Source organism: Psittacula echo (assembly GCF_963264785.1).
Source record: "Psittacula echo genome assembly, chromosome: 2".
NCBI lineage: Eukaryota > Metazoa > Chordata > Aves > Psittaciformes > Psittacidae > Psittacula > Psittacula echo.
Window position 1 is genome coordinate 157,340,419 of NC_137737.1, and position 17,349 is coordinate 157,357,767.

The window sequence follows — 17,349 nt, forward strand, 5'->3', positions numbered from 1 at the left end:
CAGTATGTTTCAGATAAAGATGAGGATAAATGCATTTTGCTGCTAACAGCTTGAACTTCAATGCACTAAACTCTTGACTACAAGAAATGAACAGATGCTTTGCTCTCTAAGAGACAGCATGTTTTGCAAAGGGGTTGATTCTTCTCTTGCTTTCTCCTTTCCTTCAAACTGTCTTTTTGTTCTTCTTTTCAGCCTTGTTCTTCTGTCTTCTAATGCTCTATCTACCAACGTCCAGGAGTGAAGGAAAGTAAAGCTTTAATGCAGTTGTGCTGCCAGTTGTTACTGTCTTCAGTGAACACTGTAGTATTTGTGTGTGCATGGAGGTTCCATGTTTAAAGCAAACACTGCTAAATTATGTAGAATTGTACAGAACTATGTATTTTACTATCTTTTTTTCTGACCCCGTATGGCTTGATAAACTGTTAATGCTTTTCTATCACTAATTATGAAAGTCAAGCAATGTATAGAGCTGTCAGTTGTCTGCGTGGGCATGGGATTCCCCTTTTATGCTTACATCCAAACTTCAGCTCACTAACTTACATTGTTCATTCATGTATCTTCATAGTAATGTCTATAATGATATCTTGTATCTACATGATACAAGCTGTAATACTAAAAAAGCTCTGATTTTAGCCACTTGCACATATCCAGCTTAAGGAACTTCTCATTTCTTACTCAAAGACTTCATAGAAGTTTTTTTCTGAAGAAATCCCTCTTTCTGCTCCTGAAACAACCTTTTCCAGCTCACCTTTAGGGCACAGAAGTTACTATTGGTGTCTGACAGCACAGGGCCTCTGCTGCCTGCTGTGACCATGCATATATTAAACTATGCATCATTTCTTTATCTCACTTTCTCTTTTATTTCAATAGTTCTGTCTCTTCAGTTTAACACAATTCCCAGTTTGTGCTGGTTTATGAGCAGAATGTGGAATAACAGCAAAAAATGATGTAATCTATAATATTTCACATGCATTTTACAGATGCAACATAATGGGACAGTGTGAGGTCAGATCACATCTTTCAAATTGCCTATGTGGATAGGTACACTTGTCTTTTTGGTGCTCCAGATGGCTTGTACGTGATTCAGGAATGTATGTAAATGTAATTCCAGGATTGGAGCTTAAATCATGACTTGAATATATAAATTCTCCTCCATGGTTTGCTAAAATTGATCCCGCAGCATCTAAGTGAATGTGCTGGTTTGAAATGGCAGTGGCAGCAGGGATCCTTCTTAGAAGGGTTTGCATTCTTCTGTAATTTGGTAACTCACTCTTGTTCATTACAACTGAGTTTGTGTTCTGATACTGCAGCATGTTTCTGTTTTGCCTTATGATGCTGCAGTGTGTTTCTAGTAGTACCAGTGGGCTGCTGCTACAGCAAAAGTGCTTACAAATCTCCAAGCATATTTATCATCTTTTCATTTATTTTTTGTCTCCAGGGAGGTCAAAGACCATCTAAATTATGAACACAGAGTGTTCAACAGTGAGGAATTCCTGAAAACAAGGGCAGTTGGAGACCAGCCATTTTACAGAAAGGTAAATGTAATGTTAAATATATTGTGTATCTCTGTGGTTAAGCTGTATTTTAGAATTAATGCCAAGTAACAATAGGATGGTCACAGTTTGGCATGTGTGGTGCTGTTGAACCAACAGAATGCTTTCCAAAACTTCTTTTATTTACTATAAACAGATAAAATAGTAGCCAGCATTTTGGAGAGCAAGGTACTCTGTAATTCCAGAGCAAATTACATGTAATTCCTCAGGGATGAGATTAACCTCTGGCAGATGGTCAGTTAAGCTACAGCTAAATTGTATTTGAAGCACAGGCACTTGTTCTAATTGTTTGAACCAAAGCCCATACATAGACATGAGTTTTCTCAAGCCTGTGAGCACATAAAAGGGAACTCAAATTGAAGGGGTCTGGTACAGGCCACCTGACCAGAAAGATTTATGTTCACAAGCCCTGGTCTTCATGGGGGACTTTACCACCCTGATATCTGTTAGAGGGCAACACAGCAGGGCATAAGTAATCCATGAGGTACCTGGAATGTGCTGATGGTAACTTCCAAGTGATAGAGGAGCCAGTGAGGGGAGGTGCTGGACCTTGTTCTCACCCACAGGGAGGGATTCATGGGGAATGTGAAGCTCAAGGACAGTGTTGGCTGCAGTGACCATGAAATGCTGGAGTTTGAGATACTCAGGGCAGTGGGGAGGGTGCACATCAAGCTTGTTGCCCTGGACTTTGGGAAAGCAGTCTTTGGCCTCTTCAGGGATCTGCTTGGTCGAGTACCGTGGGATAAAGCCCTGGAGAGAAGAGGAGCCCAAGAAAGCTGGTTAATATTCAGGGATTGCCTCTTCCAAGCTCAGGATTGACTCATCCTGACAAAGATGAAATCGGGCAAGAATGCCAGGAGGCCTGTGTGGATGAACAAGGAGCTCCTGGACAAACCCAACACAGAAAGGAAGCCTACAGAGGGTGACAGCAAGGACAGGCAGCCTGGGAGGAATACAGAGAAATTGTCTTGAGCAGCCAGGGATCAGGTTAGGGCTGGAACTTGATGTTCTTTAAGGATTCTTCCAACCCAAACCATTCTGGATTCTGTGAAGTACCTGCTTATCTGCAGCCTGAGCAACAGCACGTGGAGTTCTCAATGTCTACTTTCAGCATGTGATTTTTTTTAGTGTCATTATTATTAGCCAAATAAAAAGCTTACTTAAATGAAAAAAATGATTGTTTGGAAGACTGAAACCCTGAACTGGGGGTGTCTGGTCAATACCTGGTTTCTGAAGGGGTTCAGGACATCTTTCTCAGCTTCTTGCACCCTTTGATGCAATTTACATAGTAGTTTTTAACAGATACTTCATTAAGTAGCTTCTTAGTCTAACCAACTATAAGCCATGTGCTGTTATTTAAGCTTCTCAAAAGTAAAGTGTTATTGAGTGTGTCTTCACTTCTTTTTTGGAGACACTATGGCTTGTTTAACAAACCTGTGGGGCAAAGCAAAGGGTTAACAAGGAATGCGAGTACTGCATCTTCCATTTCACTTTGTTGATTCTTCAATTTGCTTTTAATTACATTCCGTGGCTTCATCTGAAAGATGCAGAGGTTTCATCTGCCACTAGAATTTGGCAGCTGGCTCTCAGGAGTAACTGTTTTACACCTGACAAGCAGAGCTGTTCATTAACATCAACAGGCTGTGGTTGATAACACCTTTGTTGTTTCCCGATTTGTTCCCAACCTCAAACATATGATAAGAAACATTTCTGAACATCTGTTCAAAGATGTCAGTGCGTGAAGGAAACAGAGAAGTATCTCATGTTACTGAAGCAGTAGCTGCCAAACTTGACAGAATATCTGGCAAGTCAAAGATAAGCTGATGAATCTTAAATAGGAAACAGTGTTTGTTGGATAAAGCTTCCAACACAAGCAAACATTCTGGAAAGCAAACAGGAAGAACTAAAAAGAACCTATTAATATGTCATCAGGAGAGAAATTAATGGGAAACGTTCTGATTTCAAATGGCTGGAAATAATGAAACTATTTTCAGTAGCAGTTCCTAATGCTGTAAATTAAATAGGCAATTTTATGAATTGAAATATGAAGTTCATTTAAAATTAAGATGTGCACATTTAAGAAGCACTTTGAGCAGTTGACTCACTGAAATACTAAGTAACATAACGGCAGATTTGCTTTCAACGAAATCTTTAAAGAGAACACAGTATGGAGTAGTTACTAGTGGTATCTAGAATTGTATTAGGAGAACTCCAAAGACCACTGGAAAAGACTCAGTTCCTGCAGGTTGTCAGCTCCTGTACGTACAATTGCCACCAGAATATGCCATCTGCTGGAGAAATCCTTAAAAGCAGAAATCTGAATGCTCTTTTACAGGATATGTTGCAAATGGATTGGTAAGAGGCATTGTGAGTGAGAATGACCTATTTACTGGGGAAATACTTCCATTCATTTCAGAGGACCTCCAGTACTTATGAATCTTTCTCATTTGCTGTTTAAACACATGACAGCAATACACTGGTGTCTGGTCAGTGGGTTTTGGGAGTTGTTTTGTGTTTTTTCAAGATTAACAAAGGTACTTTAGGAAAACTTCTGGGATACATCATTAATCAAAGTAAGTTTTGCATGGTAGCATTCAAAGGTACAACTGTCTGTCAGTGAGTTTGTAGATGCTGGAGGTTGGATAAGCACAAAACCAGGATTCCTGATTAGAATAACACCGTCTCCAGATGAAGTTTCCATTTGATTTGCTGAACAGATTAGTTTTCTGAATAGTTTATTACAAATGAAACTAAAAACCCCTGTGCTAGAACTGACATTTACATAGTATCCATGTTGTATTGGCTCAGATCCTAGCTTTTGTCTTGTTTCATTTGCAGCAGTAGGAGATGGTGGCTTTCAACTTTTTCTTTACACTTGGCATTTTTTATGGTGTCCTTTATCCTAAAAGCAGCAATTTGACCTTTTAGGAATGATTTCTGGATGACACCACAACAATTACCTCAGCAGGGAACAACTTTGGGGTTTACCAGAAGAAAAGATGAATCACTTCTCTTTTCAGTTTGATGGCATTATGTGGGTTTAGAGTGCCACAAACTTCTTACTCCAAACCACAGGAAATATTAGCAGTTACTTAGTTAAATACACTGTTAAACCTTTCAGTTTTGCTCAGTAGTCCTCATTTTTTTTGGTTTCATCTTTTGGAGGGCAGTCTGAGATTCCTGTTTGCCACTAGCATATATCCTGAGAGTACAGAAGGTGAATGGAAGCTGTTAGTGTTCTGTTCGTGAAGCTATCAAATACTTCTGGGTTTGTGCTTGCTACATTGGAAGTTCTCAGCTTTGCTTGTGTAAAGGTAATAAAAATGAGCAGAATATGGTAATAAAACTGTGTTGTGTAATAAAAGATGTCATTAATGATCAACAGTTAACTAGTTTGTGTCTCACAGGTCTTAGAGACCTACATGTTTCACTCTTTTCTTAAAGCTCGTCTGAACAGAAAGATGGATGCTTTCGCTCGAATGGACTTGAGTACCCAGACTGAGGAGGACAGGTAAAGTTTTCCCATTCCTTATTCTTGTTTTGAATCTTCTGTTGATATTAGTGATAAAAGTCCTTTGACTATTGGTATGAGATCAGGTCATCTGTGAATGGGATCATGACTACTTGATAGGCTGGTGTCCTCAACATAAAAAGGACATGGAACTGTTAGAACAAGTCCAGAGGAGGCCATGAGGACGTTGCTGGAGCACCTCCTATATGAAGACAGGCTGAGAACATTGAGGCTGCTCAGCCCGGAGAAGAGAAATGGCGTGGAGACCTCAGAGCAGCTTCCAGTGTCTGAAGGGGGCTACAAGCATGCTGGAGAGGGACTCTTCATCAGGGACTGTAGTGACAGGACAAGGGATGATGGGTTCAAACTGAAACAGGGGAAGTTCAGGTTACATATAAGGAAGAAGTTCTTTACTGTGAGGGTGGTGAGGCACTGGAACAGGTTGCCCAAAAAAGTGGTGAATGCTTCATCCCTGGCAGTGTTCAAGGCCGGGTTGGACAGAGCCTTGGGTGACATGGTTTAGTGTGAGGTGTTCCTGCCCATGGCAGGGGAGTTGGAACTGGATGATCTTAAGGTCCTTTCCAACCCAAACCATTCTATGATTCTGTGATAATTAAGATTTAAAAGGGTGATATGAACATGTCTGGACATGGCTGCTGAAACTGTAAATTGGTGCTAGAATTATAAATGAATACTACCATACAAAAAAAATAAAGTAGTAATATATTTTGTGAGTATACTGAGTTTTAAACCTGCTTATATGTTATTTTTATTTCTCTCAGATTTAACTTGATGTTTCATACCCCAAGAAGACTGACTATGGAGAAAATGGCTTCAAAACGATTCAGCCCCCAGTATGTTGTGAGCAGGCGGATGGTGATCAGCATGCCTGATTTGCAGGAGATCAAGCTGCCAGAGGTCCCTACCAGAAAATCCTCACTTCGAAAACTGGAAGCAGGAGTTGGTAAGGGAAGAATGAACAAATACAGTCTTTCCTGTTGTCTCTATGGGTGACATCACTGAATCATTTTCACAGAAGCAGTGTCAGATTGTGGAAGGAACTGGTGAGCTGAGGCATTTTGAGCTGGGACCCCTCTGTGTTTCGTCATGCCTGTGGAATCAGTCTGTGGCCTGCTGGAAGTTTTGCTGTAGCACAAAAGACTGATTGGTCACAGTAGGATTGATACTGGAGGATTGCTTCCTGAGGCCATAACCATGTTCAGTGTTCACCCACCTTATGTCCAGTTCTCCACTACCTTTAAATATAAGCCTAGCACTTTTTAACAAAGCAAGGCCTACAGAAACTGTGTGGGTTTTTTTTTTTTCCTTTTTGCATAGAATCATAGAATGGTAGAAACATAGAATATGAGGTTGGAAGGGAATTCAAGGGTCATCTGGTCCCACCTCTATAGGCAAAGCATGACTTAGACTAGATCTCTTAGTATCGTGTCCAGCCCAATCTTGAAAGTGTCCAACACTGGGGAATCACCACTTCCCTGGGGAGGTTATTCCAGTGGCTGATTGCTCTCCTTGTGAAAAATTTCCCTCTTGTGTCCAGTTGGAATCTCCCCAGGAGTAACTTGTGCCCATCAGCCCTTGACTTTTCCATGTGACTCCTTGTAAACAGGGAGCCTGTCTTCTTTGTAGCCACCTTTTAAATACTGGAACATGGTGATAAGGTCTCACCTGAGCCTTCTTTTCTCTAGGCTGAATAGACCCAGCTCTCTCAACCTTTCCTCACACAGCTTCCCAGTCCTTGGATCATCTTTGTGGCCCTTCTCTGGACCTCTCCAGCCTGTCCACATCTTTTTTGTAAAGCAGGGAACAAAACTGAACACAGTATTCCAGGTGTGGCCTGACAAGCTGAGTAGAGTGGGATAATGACTTCTTCATCTCTGCTGGTGGTGCCCTTGTTGATGGAACCCAGCATCTTTTCTTATTATTTTTAACTTTTTTAACTTCCCCAAAGTTGCTATTACCAGATCAGGAAATACTCTGATGGATATACTTGTGTCCCTAGCACAACTGTAATCTTACTTGAATTTCATGTGATGAGATTGCTTGTTGCTGTGATGGGGGTTGGTTTTGTTGTTCATAGTAGTCTTCACTGGTTGTGAAGACATTTGTACTCACTGCTTACACTGACCAGTGTACGTTTTGTTTGCTTTCAGCTGTGAGAATGCCCTCCAAATCAATCAGTACATTCAAAATCCCAGAAATCCACTTTCCTCTGATCTTCCAGTGTGTTCACTCCTACTACACAGACTTCTATAACCACCTTAGCAAAGCTATAAACACCTTACCACCTGATAACTCTGCACTGCTAGCACGGTACTTCTACCTCCGGGGACTTATTAGCTTGATGCAAGGGAAACTACTCAATGCACTTTCTGACTTTCAGAACTTAGATAAAACAGACTTAAGAATTTTCCCTACTGATCTTGTAAGGAAAATGGTGGAAACCATGGCTCCTGCTGAGCGCTTGCAAGCGGACCGCAAGCCTGAGCTGAAGAAGCTGATAAGTCGAGTGATGGAAAACCAAAGAGAAGTTATGAAAATAGATGACCATGTGAAAAACTTTGAGCTGCCAAAAACTCACATGCAACTGGATGACTTTGTGAAGCGGATCCAGGAATCTGGGATTGTCAAAGACATAGACACTATCCATCGGTTATTTGATGCCCTAACAGTAGGTGAGTGTAAGATACATTTTTAGTGACCATTTATCTTGGTGCAATGACAATATCCAACCTTTCTTTTTATGAACCAAAATAATTTTTTTGTCTCCAGTTGTTTTTAATTTTTACTCAGATTTTGTGGAACTCTAAAAATTCGCAATTTGTGAGAGTTATGGACAATTTTATTTAAATAGGAAAATTATGGAGGGTAGATTTAATGTATACAAGAATATATTGTGTTTTGAATCCACAATAAAGACAAGGAATCAAGGGCACACAATTTACCATTTTTCATGTTGTGCAGGTGAAGTAGTTTTGATATCTGGTGGTTCTGCTTTGGCTTAGATTACAAGTAAAGTGAATACAGGACTGTCCTGCTTGCTAATAAAAAATACCTCTGTGTTTGAATCATAGAATGGTTTGGGTTGGAGTGGATCTTCAAAAGACACATACTCCAACCCCCTGCAATGAGCAGGGACATCGTCAACTAGAGCAGGTTGCCCAGAACCACCCGTTGTAAATGCAGTAGGTAACATGGCAAGGTGGCAGTCTGTTAAAAATAAATGAACAAAAGAGGGTGCCCGGAGAAGCTGTGGCTGCCCCATCCCTGGCAGTGTTCAAGGCCAGGTTGGATGGGGCTTAGAGCAACCTGCTCTAGTGGAAGGTGTCCTTGCCCGTGGCAGGGGGTTGGAATTGGGTGAGCTTTAAGGTCCCTTCCAACCTAAACCATTCTGTCATTCTGCTGAAATCCGGAACTCCAGTAGCTACTGTTAAATTCCTCTTGGATGGTCATCATAGCAGAAGGGAAGTTACATTTATATCTGATAGAACTTTCTTCTCTCCTGAATGAGATTTGCATCTTGTGATTAATTTCTAAGAACATAATTTGAGAGTGCTTTTTTGAAATACTGTTCAGTTCTCTTTCTGTACCTAGTTCCTCTGGTACCTCTTGCATTTTGTGGCCACAAAGGATTACACATTGGTTGAAACAGGAAGACTTTCTGAAGCCAGAGGTAGCATACAGCTCACAAGAATTTGTGTGTTTGAGACTCTGCTGTCCAAACACTTGAATTCTTAGAACAATTAATGACTTTGAATTCCTCTTACTGAAGTCTTTAACTGTTACAACTTTATGTTTTATCGCAGGTTGGTAGGAATGGGATATAGTAGCATTCGATAAAGAACTGGAAAGTCATAATGAAAAGTATTCAGTTCAGTAGGGAAGCACAAATCCTTTCCCTTTGGCTGACTGAATTCTGGCCGTGATTTAATATAGCAAGATTGGCACAGCACTTGCTCTCTCCCTCCACAGAGTAGGGTAGAAGGGAGGATGCCAGATGCATCCTCTCTTCCACCCTACTCTGGCGTACCTATGGTGTACACTAAATGCAGAGGAATCTCGCTTTGTCTCTTTTAACTGTTTTCCAGGCCTATTTTTTGATAGTTTTTAAGCCTTGCTTACTCATTTTGCTTTTAGAGGCATGTTTTGGAAGTTGTTTTCTTTTTAAAGCTATCTTCCTGTGCAAATCTCTGCAATAGTTTCTTACAGTAAATGGGTGTTAATATTTCCTTTAGGCCATCAGAAACAAATCGACCCTGAAACATTCAGAGATTTCTACAACTACTGGAAAGAAACCGAAGCTGAAGCTCAAGAGGTGAATCTGCCACCAACAGTAATAGAGCATCTAGATAAAAATGAGTGTGTCTACAAGTTGTCCTCCTCAGTTAAAACTAACTATGGTGTAGGAAAAATAGCTCTGACCCAGAAGCGCTTGTTCCTTCTGACTGAGGGAGGACGTCCTGGCTATGTCCAGATTGCTGCTTTCAGGGATATTGAGGTGAGCATCCGGTACCTTCTTGTTCTTTTTCATGCCTAGGACTGTAAGCCATGTTCTGTTCGACAAAATAACCCATCTCTCAACTTAAAGTTTCAGTAAGGAGTGTAGGAAACACCTCTGGAGTCAGTAACATAAAGTGATAAGACAAAATCCTGGGTCTGTGGACCAGAAACTTCAGAGCTGCTGTAATATTGTTTGCTGCATGATGTTTGGAACTTAGATTTTCACAAAACCATCTCTGCTTAACAGTGGGTATGGACAATTGAAGTAATTCTCTCTATGCAATTACAGCTGTAGTTAGAAACAGAGAAAGTTGCCCTGTAGCGCTGCACCTTACCTTTGATTGCATGGTACATCCTCCTAGTATTCTGTTTTCCATACGTTTCCAGGATGTTAAAAGCACAACTGTGGCTTTCCTTCTTTTGAGAATACCCACTCTGAGGATTAAAACATTATCTAAGAAAGAAGTCTTTGAAGCTAACCTGAAAACTGAGTGTGATCTCTGGTACCTGATAGTGAAAGAGATGTGGGCTGGAAAGAAAATGGCAGATGACCACAAGGTATAAATATGGGAGTTTCTAACTAAATATGTGCTTTCTGTCTCTGTTCTAAATAATTTGTGCATCAATCAGAACTTCTAGGTTTCAGCCAACAATAGCTAAGTAATAAGCTTATAGAATGACAGAATGGTTTGGGTTGGAAGGGGCCTTAAAGCTCATCCAGTTCCAGCCACCTGCCACGGGCAGGGACACCTTCCACTAGAGCAGATTGCTCCAAGCCCCATCCAACCTGGCCTTGAACACTGCCAGGGATGGGGCAGCCACAGCTTTTCTGGGCATAATACTTCTGCAATAATTAAAAAGAAATAAAAAAGATACTACATTTAACAATATAGCATAGTTTTTCTCATCTGTTGGCATGGACCTTTTAATTTACTCACTAGTTCTGTGACTGTCTTTCTGAAGTTCACAATGTGGGACTATTGGTCTCACCTTGCTTCAAAATATAATGTATCAAAAGAGTTTTGTCATGCTGGAGCTCTGATGACTGTTCCTTTCAACAAATAGAGCAAAGTGTATGCTTCTGCCACAGAAACCTGCAGAAAATGGATCATACAAGCAGGGTTTCCATTTAAACCACATAATTCTTCATGACTGAATTGACTAGTGAAAATGTAGTAATTCAGAGTAATGAATTAACACTGGCTCCTAGCACCCTGCTCCTTGACCTTGCTTGGGGATAGAACATGTGATATTTGACTGAAGTAGCATGAATTATGCTGCATCTAGTGCTTGTGTTGAGCATGACGTGTGTGTGACAATGGAGAGTTGTGAGATTGATGAGCAGCAGATAAACTACAGTAAGACTTTTGTCTTTAGGATCCTCAGTATATTCAGCAAGCACTGACAAACGTTCTCCTGATGGATGCCGTGGTTGGTGCCCTGCAGTCCTCCAAAACCATATATGCAGCCTCTAAACTGTCTTACTTTGACAGGATGAAGAATGAAGGTCAGTCACATGGCAGGGCTACAAAGCTGGCTGGGTTTGCAGCATCTGTCTCAGCTCTTTCTCTTTATGTTCTGGTTTTCAAACTATAGCAATATAAAAAGATGTTTGACTGCACTTTCACAGCTGTAGTTTAGTAAATAGCATTAATAGAAAGCTTAGGGATTTGTTTTTATTCTTCCTTCCGTGCATCTGAACCTTCTGTCTCCATGTTGGATGCTGTGGTTTTGTTTTGGCTGTTTGGACTGCTTGTGTGTTGCATACTTCTGCTACCAGAATGCATACAAATGCTGTTTGGGCTCTCCTAGTCAGCTAATAGAGGGAAAGAAAAGTGAGAGATGTGAATAAATGGTGCAGAATTACTACTTCCTAAGAATTATAGATCGATTTCAAGCTGAAGTGTGCACTTCATGACCTTTTAAACATCTATTTTAGTGCCTATGATGGTCCCCAAAACAACTTCAGAGACATTAAAGCACAAGATCAATCCCTCAGCTGGTGAGACATTTCCACAGGCAATTGATGTCTTGCTTTATACACCAGGTACAGTGATGTGTTACTTGCTTTATGTCAGCCAGCTTTAATTAGCCTCTAAAGCATATTATCTCCTAACACCTGCTGTTGTGACTGCCTCATTTTGTTACATCTTGACATTCTTTTGTTGTGTGTTGCATACTAAACCAGAAAATCGTTAAGAAAGAACAATAACATTGCATATTAAGATACTCCAAGGCTTAGCTTTTGCAGTCTTAATTTGTCTTCCTGTGTGTATATGCCTTACAGTAGACTGCAGTTATGTTTTAATGTGCCAGTTTCCCATCAAGACTTCAGCCACATTTACTGAGCAGGGTGGATGAATGATGCTCCACTTTTGATCAGTATTCAGTGTTATTTCTGATCTTTTTGGTGGGGGTGTTTGGTTGAAACACCAAATCAAACACTTGAAATCCTACCCTGACCTACATGCCTGTGCCTGTCATTGTATATAGCATATGATCTAATGTACTATTCATTGCATTGTAACTTAAGTCCACCCCTTAGAAAACATTATCAATCTGCTTGTGAGCTTTTCTATGATACTTGGCACATTTATATCTGACTAATTCAAAAAGCATTGGAAGAAGAAATAGAAGAAAAGTTTGGGACTGTGTTCAATGGGTGTGAATTTAGGTAGCAGCCGTGATAGCTCTGGAAGGTCCTAACTTAACTTCATAACCTTACAGGTCCTCTGATTTAAGTTCATATGGAATTCCTAATATTTGAGCAAGTTAAGATGAAAGGGGGAAGGTTAGTGAAATTCCAAAGTTAAAGTGGGCAGGAGCAACACTGTGTGAGTGATGGGGGTTCAGTGGTGCTTGTCTTCCTTTGTAGTATGGAAGCATCTAAATGGAATGGAGTAGATAAAATGAGTGGATTTATTAGTTGCATTTCAGGGCTTAAAAGCTTTCTTGCATTCCCAGTTAGCCAAGTACTTGGTCAGCAGTGAAAGAGAGTATCTCTGCTCTGAAAAATTTGGAAATGTGAGATTAGATGATGAGGTGAGGTCAAGAAATAGTTGAGAACATGCACAAATTCATTGTGAAAACTGGGTCATTCGTGAACTGGTGATGCAAGTTCCAGAGCACAGATGGTTTTCATCCCACATTGTCTCCAAAAGTGGTTTCTTTTCTTTTACCTCATCTCCTCTGCTTCATTTCTAGGGCATCTTGACCCTTCAGAAAGACCTGGCAATGCTCATCCAAAACTGTGGTGTGCTTTAAGTGAGGGGAAGGCGGTGGTCTTTGATGCATCTACCTGGTCTATTCAGCAGCACTGTTTCAAAATGGGACGCTCGAAACTGGTAAGACCGGCCCACATGTTGCGCTTGGTGCTTTTGTGCTTAAGCCTGCATGACCCTGAAACACTGACGTTCCGTCAAAGCTATAGAAAGATACTTGAGTTATTTGGGCTTCAGTTAGGATTGAGAAATGGCCATTTTTGAGAAGAAGGGAATGGAGAGAAAATGGATTCATAATGAAGCAACACTGGGGAGAAGTGATGGATTGGATATTGGGAGGGCCTGCTGGCCTAATATTAGGAATGGGTTTTTGGGGCAGGAAGGCAGATTTGAAACAGTTGAGGACAAATCATAGAATGGTTTAGGTTGAAGCTCATCCAGTTCCAACCCCTTGTCACGGGCAGGGACACCTTCCATTAGGCCAGGTTGTTCCAAGCCCTGTCCAACCTGGCCTTGTACACTGCCAGGGATTGGGCAGCCACAGCTTCTCTGGGCACCCTGTGCCAGCGCCTCAGCACCCTCACAGAGAAGAACTTATTCCTTACATCTTACCTAAATCAATAAGACAATTGATATAAAGAGAAGGTGAGAAGAGCAGCCCTAAGAATAGATGAAAAATCATCTTTGCTGAAAAACTGGATATTGGGACAGGGTGTAAGGAAACCAGGTGGATGATATTGCATGGGAAACAGTGCTCTAAAAGATGACCCAACCAGCAGGTTAAAAAGTGTTGCTTATGAAAGACCACTGAAAAGAGTAACTCTAGATAAAAGGGGAACCAGAGCTGCAGGTGAGTGAAAAACATGCAGGAAAAGGGATTGGATAGGTCACTAGTGTGAAAGCTGAGGAATGATGCTGTGGATGAATGTGGGCTAGAGTCAAAAAGGGAGAGGTAAAGCTGATGATAAAGAGCTGGATGGAGGAAAGGTGGAAGTCCAGGAGAAGAGTCAGGTACTGACCTATTCGAATAGAAGAGAAAGAAAAGAGAAGGAAAGTTTGGAACTGATGGGACTCAGGAGGGAAAGAAGGGATATTCCAGAGACAATAAAGGAGAAGACAGTATTTTCTTAGACACTGCTTCTAACTGAAGTAGGAGCTGTGTTTGTATCAGTTAGAGTGGCTTCTAATCCAGAGGACAGAAACACAATAACTTCTGTGGTGTCCCCTGATGCTCTTTGTAACTTCTACTTTGTTTGGGCCAGGAAACCCAGCTTTGAGTAAGTTACCAGGATAAAGCATTAATCCTATTTACTGGAGGATGTAGTCAGCAGAGATCAGTCCTTCCTCATTACTTATAGAGCAGAGCAAAGGATGGAATATTGGAGCTCTGACCCTTGATCTCTTACTGTAATCACCAGAAAACTGTGACATCTTAATGTAGTCCTTTTCCATGTTACATTAAAGAGTGATTTATCTTCCAGATTTTATTGAATGCTGCTTTTTCTCCCCAGACTTGTATGATCATGGTGGAACAGAGTCAAGTGTGGATAGGTTCTCAGGACTCCAATATTTACATCATCAACACCCACAGTATGTCCTGTAATAAGCAACTAAATGATCATCGTTCTGATGTTACAGACATCGTTGTGGATAAGAAGAATGGAATACCCAGGTATGCTCAGTTACAGTGTTTTCTCCTTAAATATATATATATATGCAGGCAAATGTGAAGGATATCTCTACCACCAGAGGAGTCATGGATATGTGGAGAATCTTCCTGTGGTTAAATAGAAGCCATTTTATGTAGCTGGAACAGCCAGCCTAGAGAATTTGGGTGTCAGTGAACGGAGGACTAGTTAAAGATCCAAATGATACAGTCAATCAGTTCAATTCAATTGTGCTTTCATTGACTGAAACAAAGGCAAAAAGTTAACTCATGCTTGAAGAAAAGGAGCCCATAGAGGAAATCAGTGACTGTTTTTCCTAGATGTTAGAAAGAATGTAGTGTTTAGAACAGGGAGGCTTATCCTACTGACATCAGCCTTCATTTAGCCTGGCTTTGTAGCTTCCATATTGTAGTTGGTAAACTAAGAATTTCCTTTTGGAAGAAAGAGCATTATGTACTTTGGAACAAATTGGATAAAGGAATGCGTTTCTGGCCAAGGATGAGAGTAGCCAGGAATTGGCAGCATCCAGTGATGAATCAATACAGATGCAGTTTAAAGACACTTCACTTCTGCTTTGAGCACATCTTCAACTGGATGTTTGCAGCATGCTTCTGGATTTATCCTGCCTCTTCGAAACAAATAATACATTCGTTGTTTTGTCCAGGCAAAATGCTTTTAGTCTTTTGATAGCACTGGGAAGAGTGTTGGCTGGAGGCCTTAACCTGCAGTCTACCCATGGGAGCAGCAACTCCAGGCCAGGCCAGACTAGACAGCAGCCATAGCTCTGCCAGTGGGGCAGTGGGTGGAACTGGGTTTAGGGAGATTTGCTTAGGGGTTGACACCTTCTGGAATAGAAGGGCATGGAGCTGTTGGAGCAAGTCCAGAGGAGGCCATGAGGATGATCAGGAACTGGAGCGCCTCCCTTATAGAGACAGGCTGAGAAAGTTGGGGCTGTTCAGCCTGGAGAAGAGAAACTGTGTGGAGACCTCAGAGCAGCTTCCAGTGTCTGAAGGGGGCTACAAGGATGCTGGAGAGGGACTCTTCATCAGGGACTGTAGAGATATGACAAGGGGTGATGGGTTCAAACTGAAACAGGGGAAGTTCAGGTTGGATATAAGGAAAAAGCTCTTTACTGTGAGGGTGGGGAGGCACTGGCACAGGCTGCCCAAAGAAGTGGTGAATTCTCCATCCCTGGCAGTGTTCAAGGCCAGGTTGGACAGAGCCTTGGGTGCCATGGTTTAGTGTGAGGTGTCCCTGCCCATGGCAGGGGGGTTGGAACTGGATGACCTTAAGGCCCTTTCCAACCCAAACCATTCTGTGATTCTGTGACCTATAGCTGTTGGTTGCTTAAATGAACATTCAGCCGTCTAGAGGCAGCTACTTAGAATAAAGTGAGGGAAGAAGAGAAATTTAGATCCTTCCTAGGCACTTCGGTGGCAGAGGATGGATGTGCTCCTTCCACTCTAGACTCTGGTCACCTTATTTGAAAGAATTGAACCAATCTAATTGGTTACTATTAAAATAATGCCAGCATCTGGCCTTGAAGCCTTCTGGACTTCAGTTTCTGTTAGAAATCATTCCTGTGCTTTACTCTTCCAGTGTCTGAAATGAAGAACATTCATTTGGCTTACTATAAGATTGGTTATTTTGCAAGTAACTCTTCTGTGCATGTTCTCTGTTCTGAACACAAATGGGCACTGTACTATTGCTGTTATTCTTTAATCTGTGCCAACAGTGAAGCGTACTCAAGCAGTTTAGATGGAACAGTGATTGCTTGGAACATCAGCAGTCTGAAAGTTAACCGTGTCTTCCAGCTGCCCTGCCAAAATCTCACTTCTATCAAGCTTCATAATGGCCAGCTGTGGTGCTGTAAGTTCATTCCTCAAATAGTAAAAACCATAAAGTACATCTTCTCATAACACACTGTTTTATTGAACAGAACAATGCATTAATATCAGATTCATGTGTACATGATGCTCTTCCCCCATTCTCTGCTTCATCTGTTTAAGTAGCATTCTGTAGGTAAGGTTTCCAAAACACACAGATGGCAACTTCAGGGTGCCCAGAGAAGCTGTGGCTGCCCCATCCCTGGCAGTGTTCAAGGCCAGGTTGGACACAGGGGCTTGGAGCAAGCTGCTCTAGTGGAAGGTGTCCCTGCCCATGGCAGGGGGTTGGAACTGGATGAGCTTTAAGATCCCTTCCAGCCCAAACCATTCTATGATTCTCAGTACTGCCATACAGAGGAACCTGAATCCAAACATACCTTAACAGAGCAGCAGCTAAAGCCTTGAGAAATGCCTGGTCCTGCTATGGGTAGCAGTGATGCTGCTGTTGCTGTGTTGGGTTTAACTTCAGCCCTGTTTACTTCGTAGCACAGACACTTGATCTCAGTTCTATAAAGGTAATTGTGTACTTGAGAACCCAAGTATGAGATGTGCTAATTTTAAGGAGTTTATTTCTTCTCATATCATCATTTTTGGGCTCTTAAGCTCACGGAACAGCAATCAGCATTTGGAGAAAGAGCAGACCTAAAAAATAGGTGCTGGTGAAAACCAGGCAGAAGTACCTCAAAGATTTCACTGTTGATTAAGAAACAAGACAGTTGTTAGATGCATCCATTCTAGTTTGTCTTTTTTCTCCATGGTTTATAAAGATGGAGGAAATAGGCACTTCTGTTACTAACTCTTTGTCTTTAATATTGAAGGTACTGGAAGTTGCATACTTGTAGTGTCAACGCATGAATTTCAACTACAGCTGAAAATTGAGCATCACCTGAAGGATGAGTGCTCCTACTTCCTCTGCTTCCAGCTCTTTCCCGAGGTATTCTATTTAAACTGTTAGTAGAGTTTAAAGGAAGCATTACAAGCCATAGTTACTTG

The 17,349-nt window shown here is 41.4% G+C and overlaps 1 protein-coding gene across 1 annotated transcript in view; it reads left to right on the forward strand.

Moving 5' to 3' along the window:
* DENND3 (DENN domain containing 3) overlaps positions 1–17,349 on the forward strand; it is a gene marked incomplete at both ends in the record, with an annotated part of 37,479 nt that overhangs the window by 18,616 nt on the left and 1,514 nt on the right. Inside the window, 12 exons of the mRNA XM_080611514.1 lie at positions 1,439–1,535; positions 4,961–5,064; positions 5,847–6,028; positions 7,236–7,757; positions 9,318–9,580; positions 9,970–10,140; positions 10,960–11,089; positions 11,522–11,629; positions 12,787–12,926; positions 14,315–14,475; positions 16,206–16,339; positions 17,175–17,290. Of these exons, the coding sequence (XP_080467640.1) occupies positions 1,439–1,535; positions 4,961–5,064; positions 5,847–6,028; positions 7,236–7,757; positions 9,318–9,580; positions 9,970–10,140; positions 10,960–11,089; positions 11,522–11,629; positions 12,787–12,926; positions 14,315–14,475; positions 16,206–16,339; positions 17,175–17,290 (2,128 nt within the window). The remainder of the gene's footprint in view (positions 1–1,438; positions 1,536–4,960; positions 5,065–5,846; positions 6,029–7,235; positions 7,758–9,317; positions 9,581–9,969; positions 10,141–10,959; positions 11,090–11,521; positions 11,630–12,786; positions 12,927–14,314; positions 14,476–16,205; positions 16,340–17,174; positions 17,291–17,349) is intronic.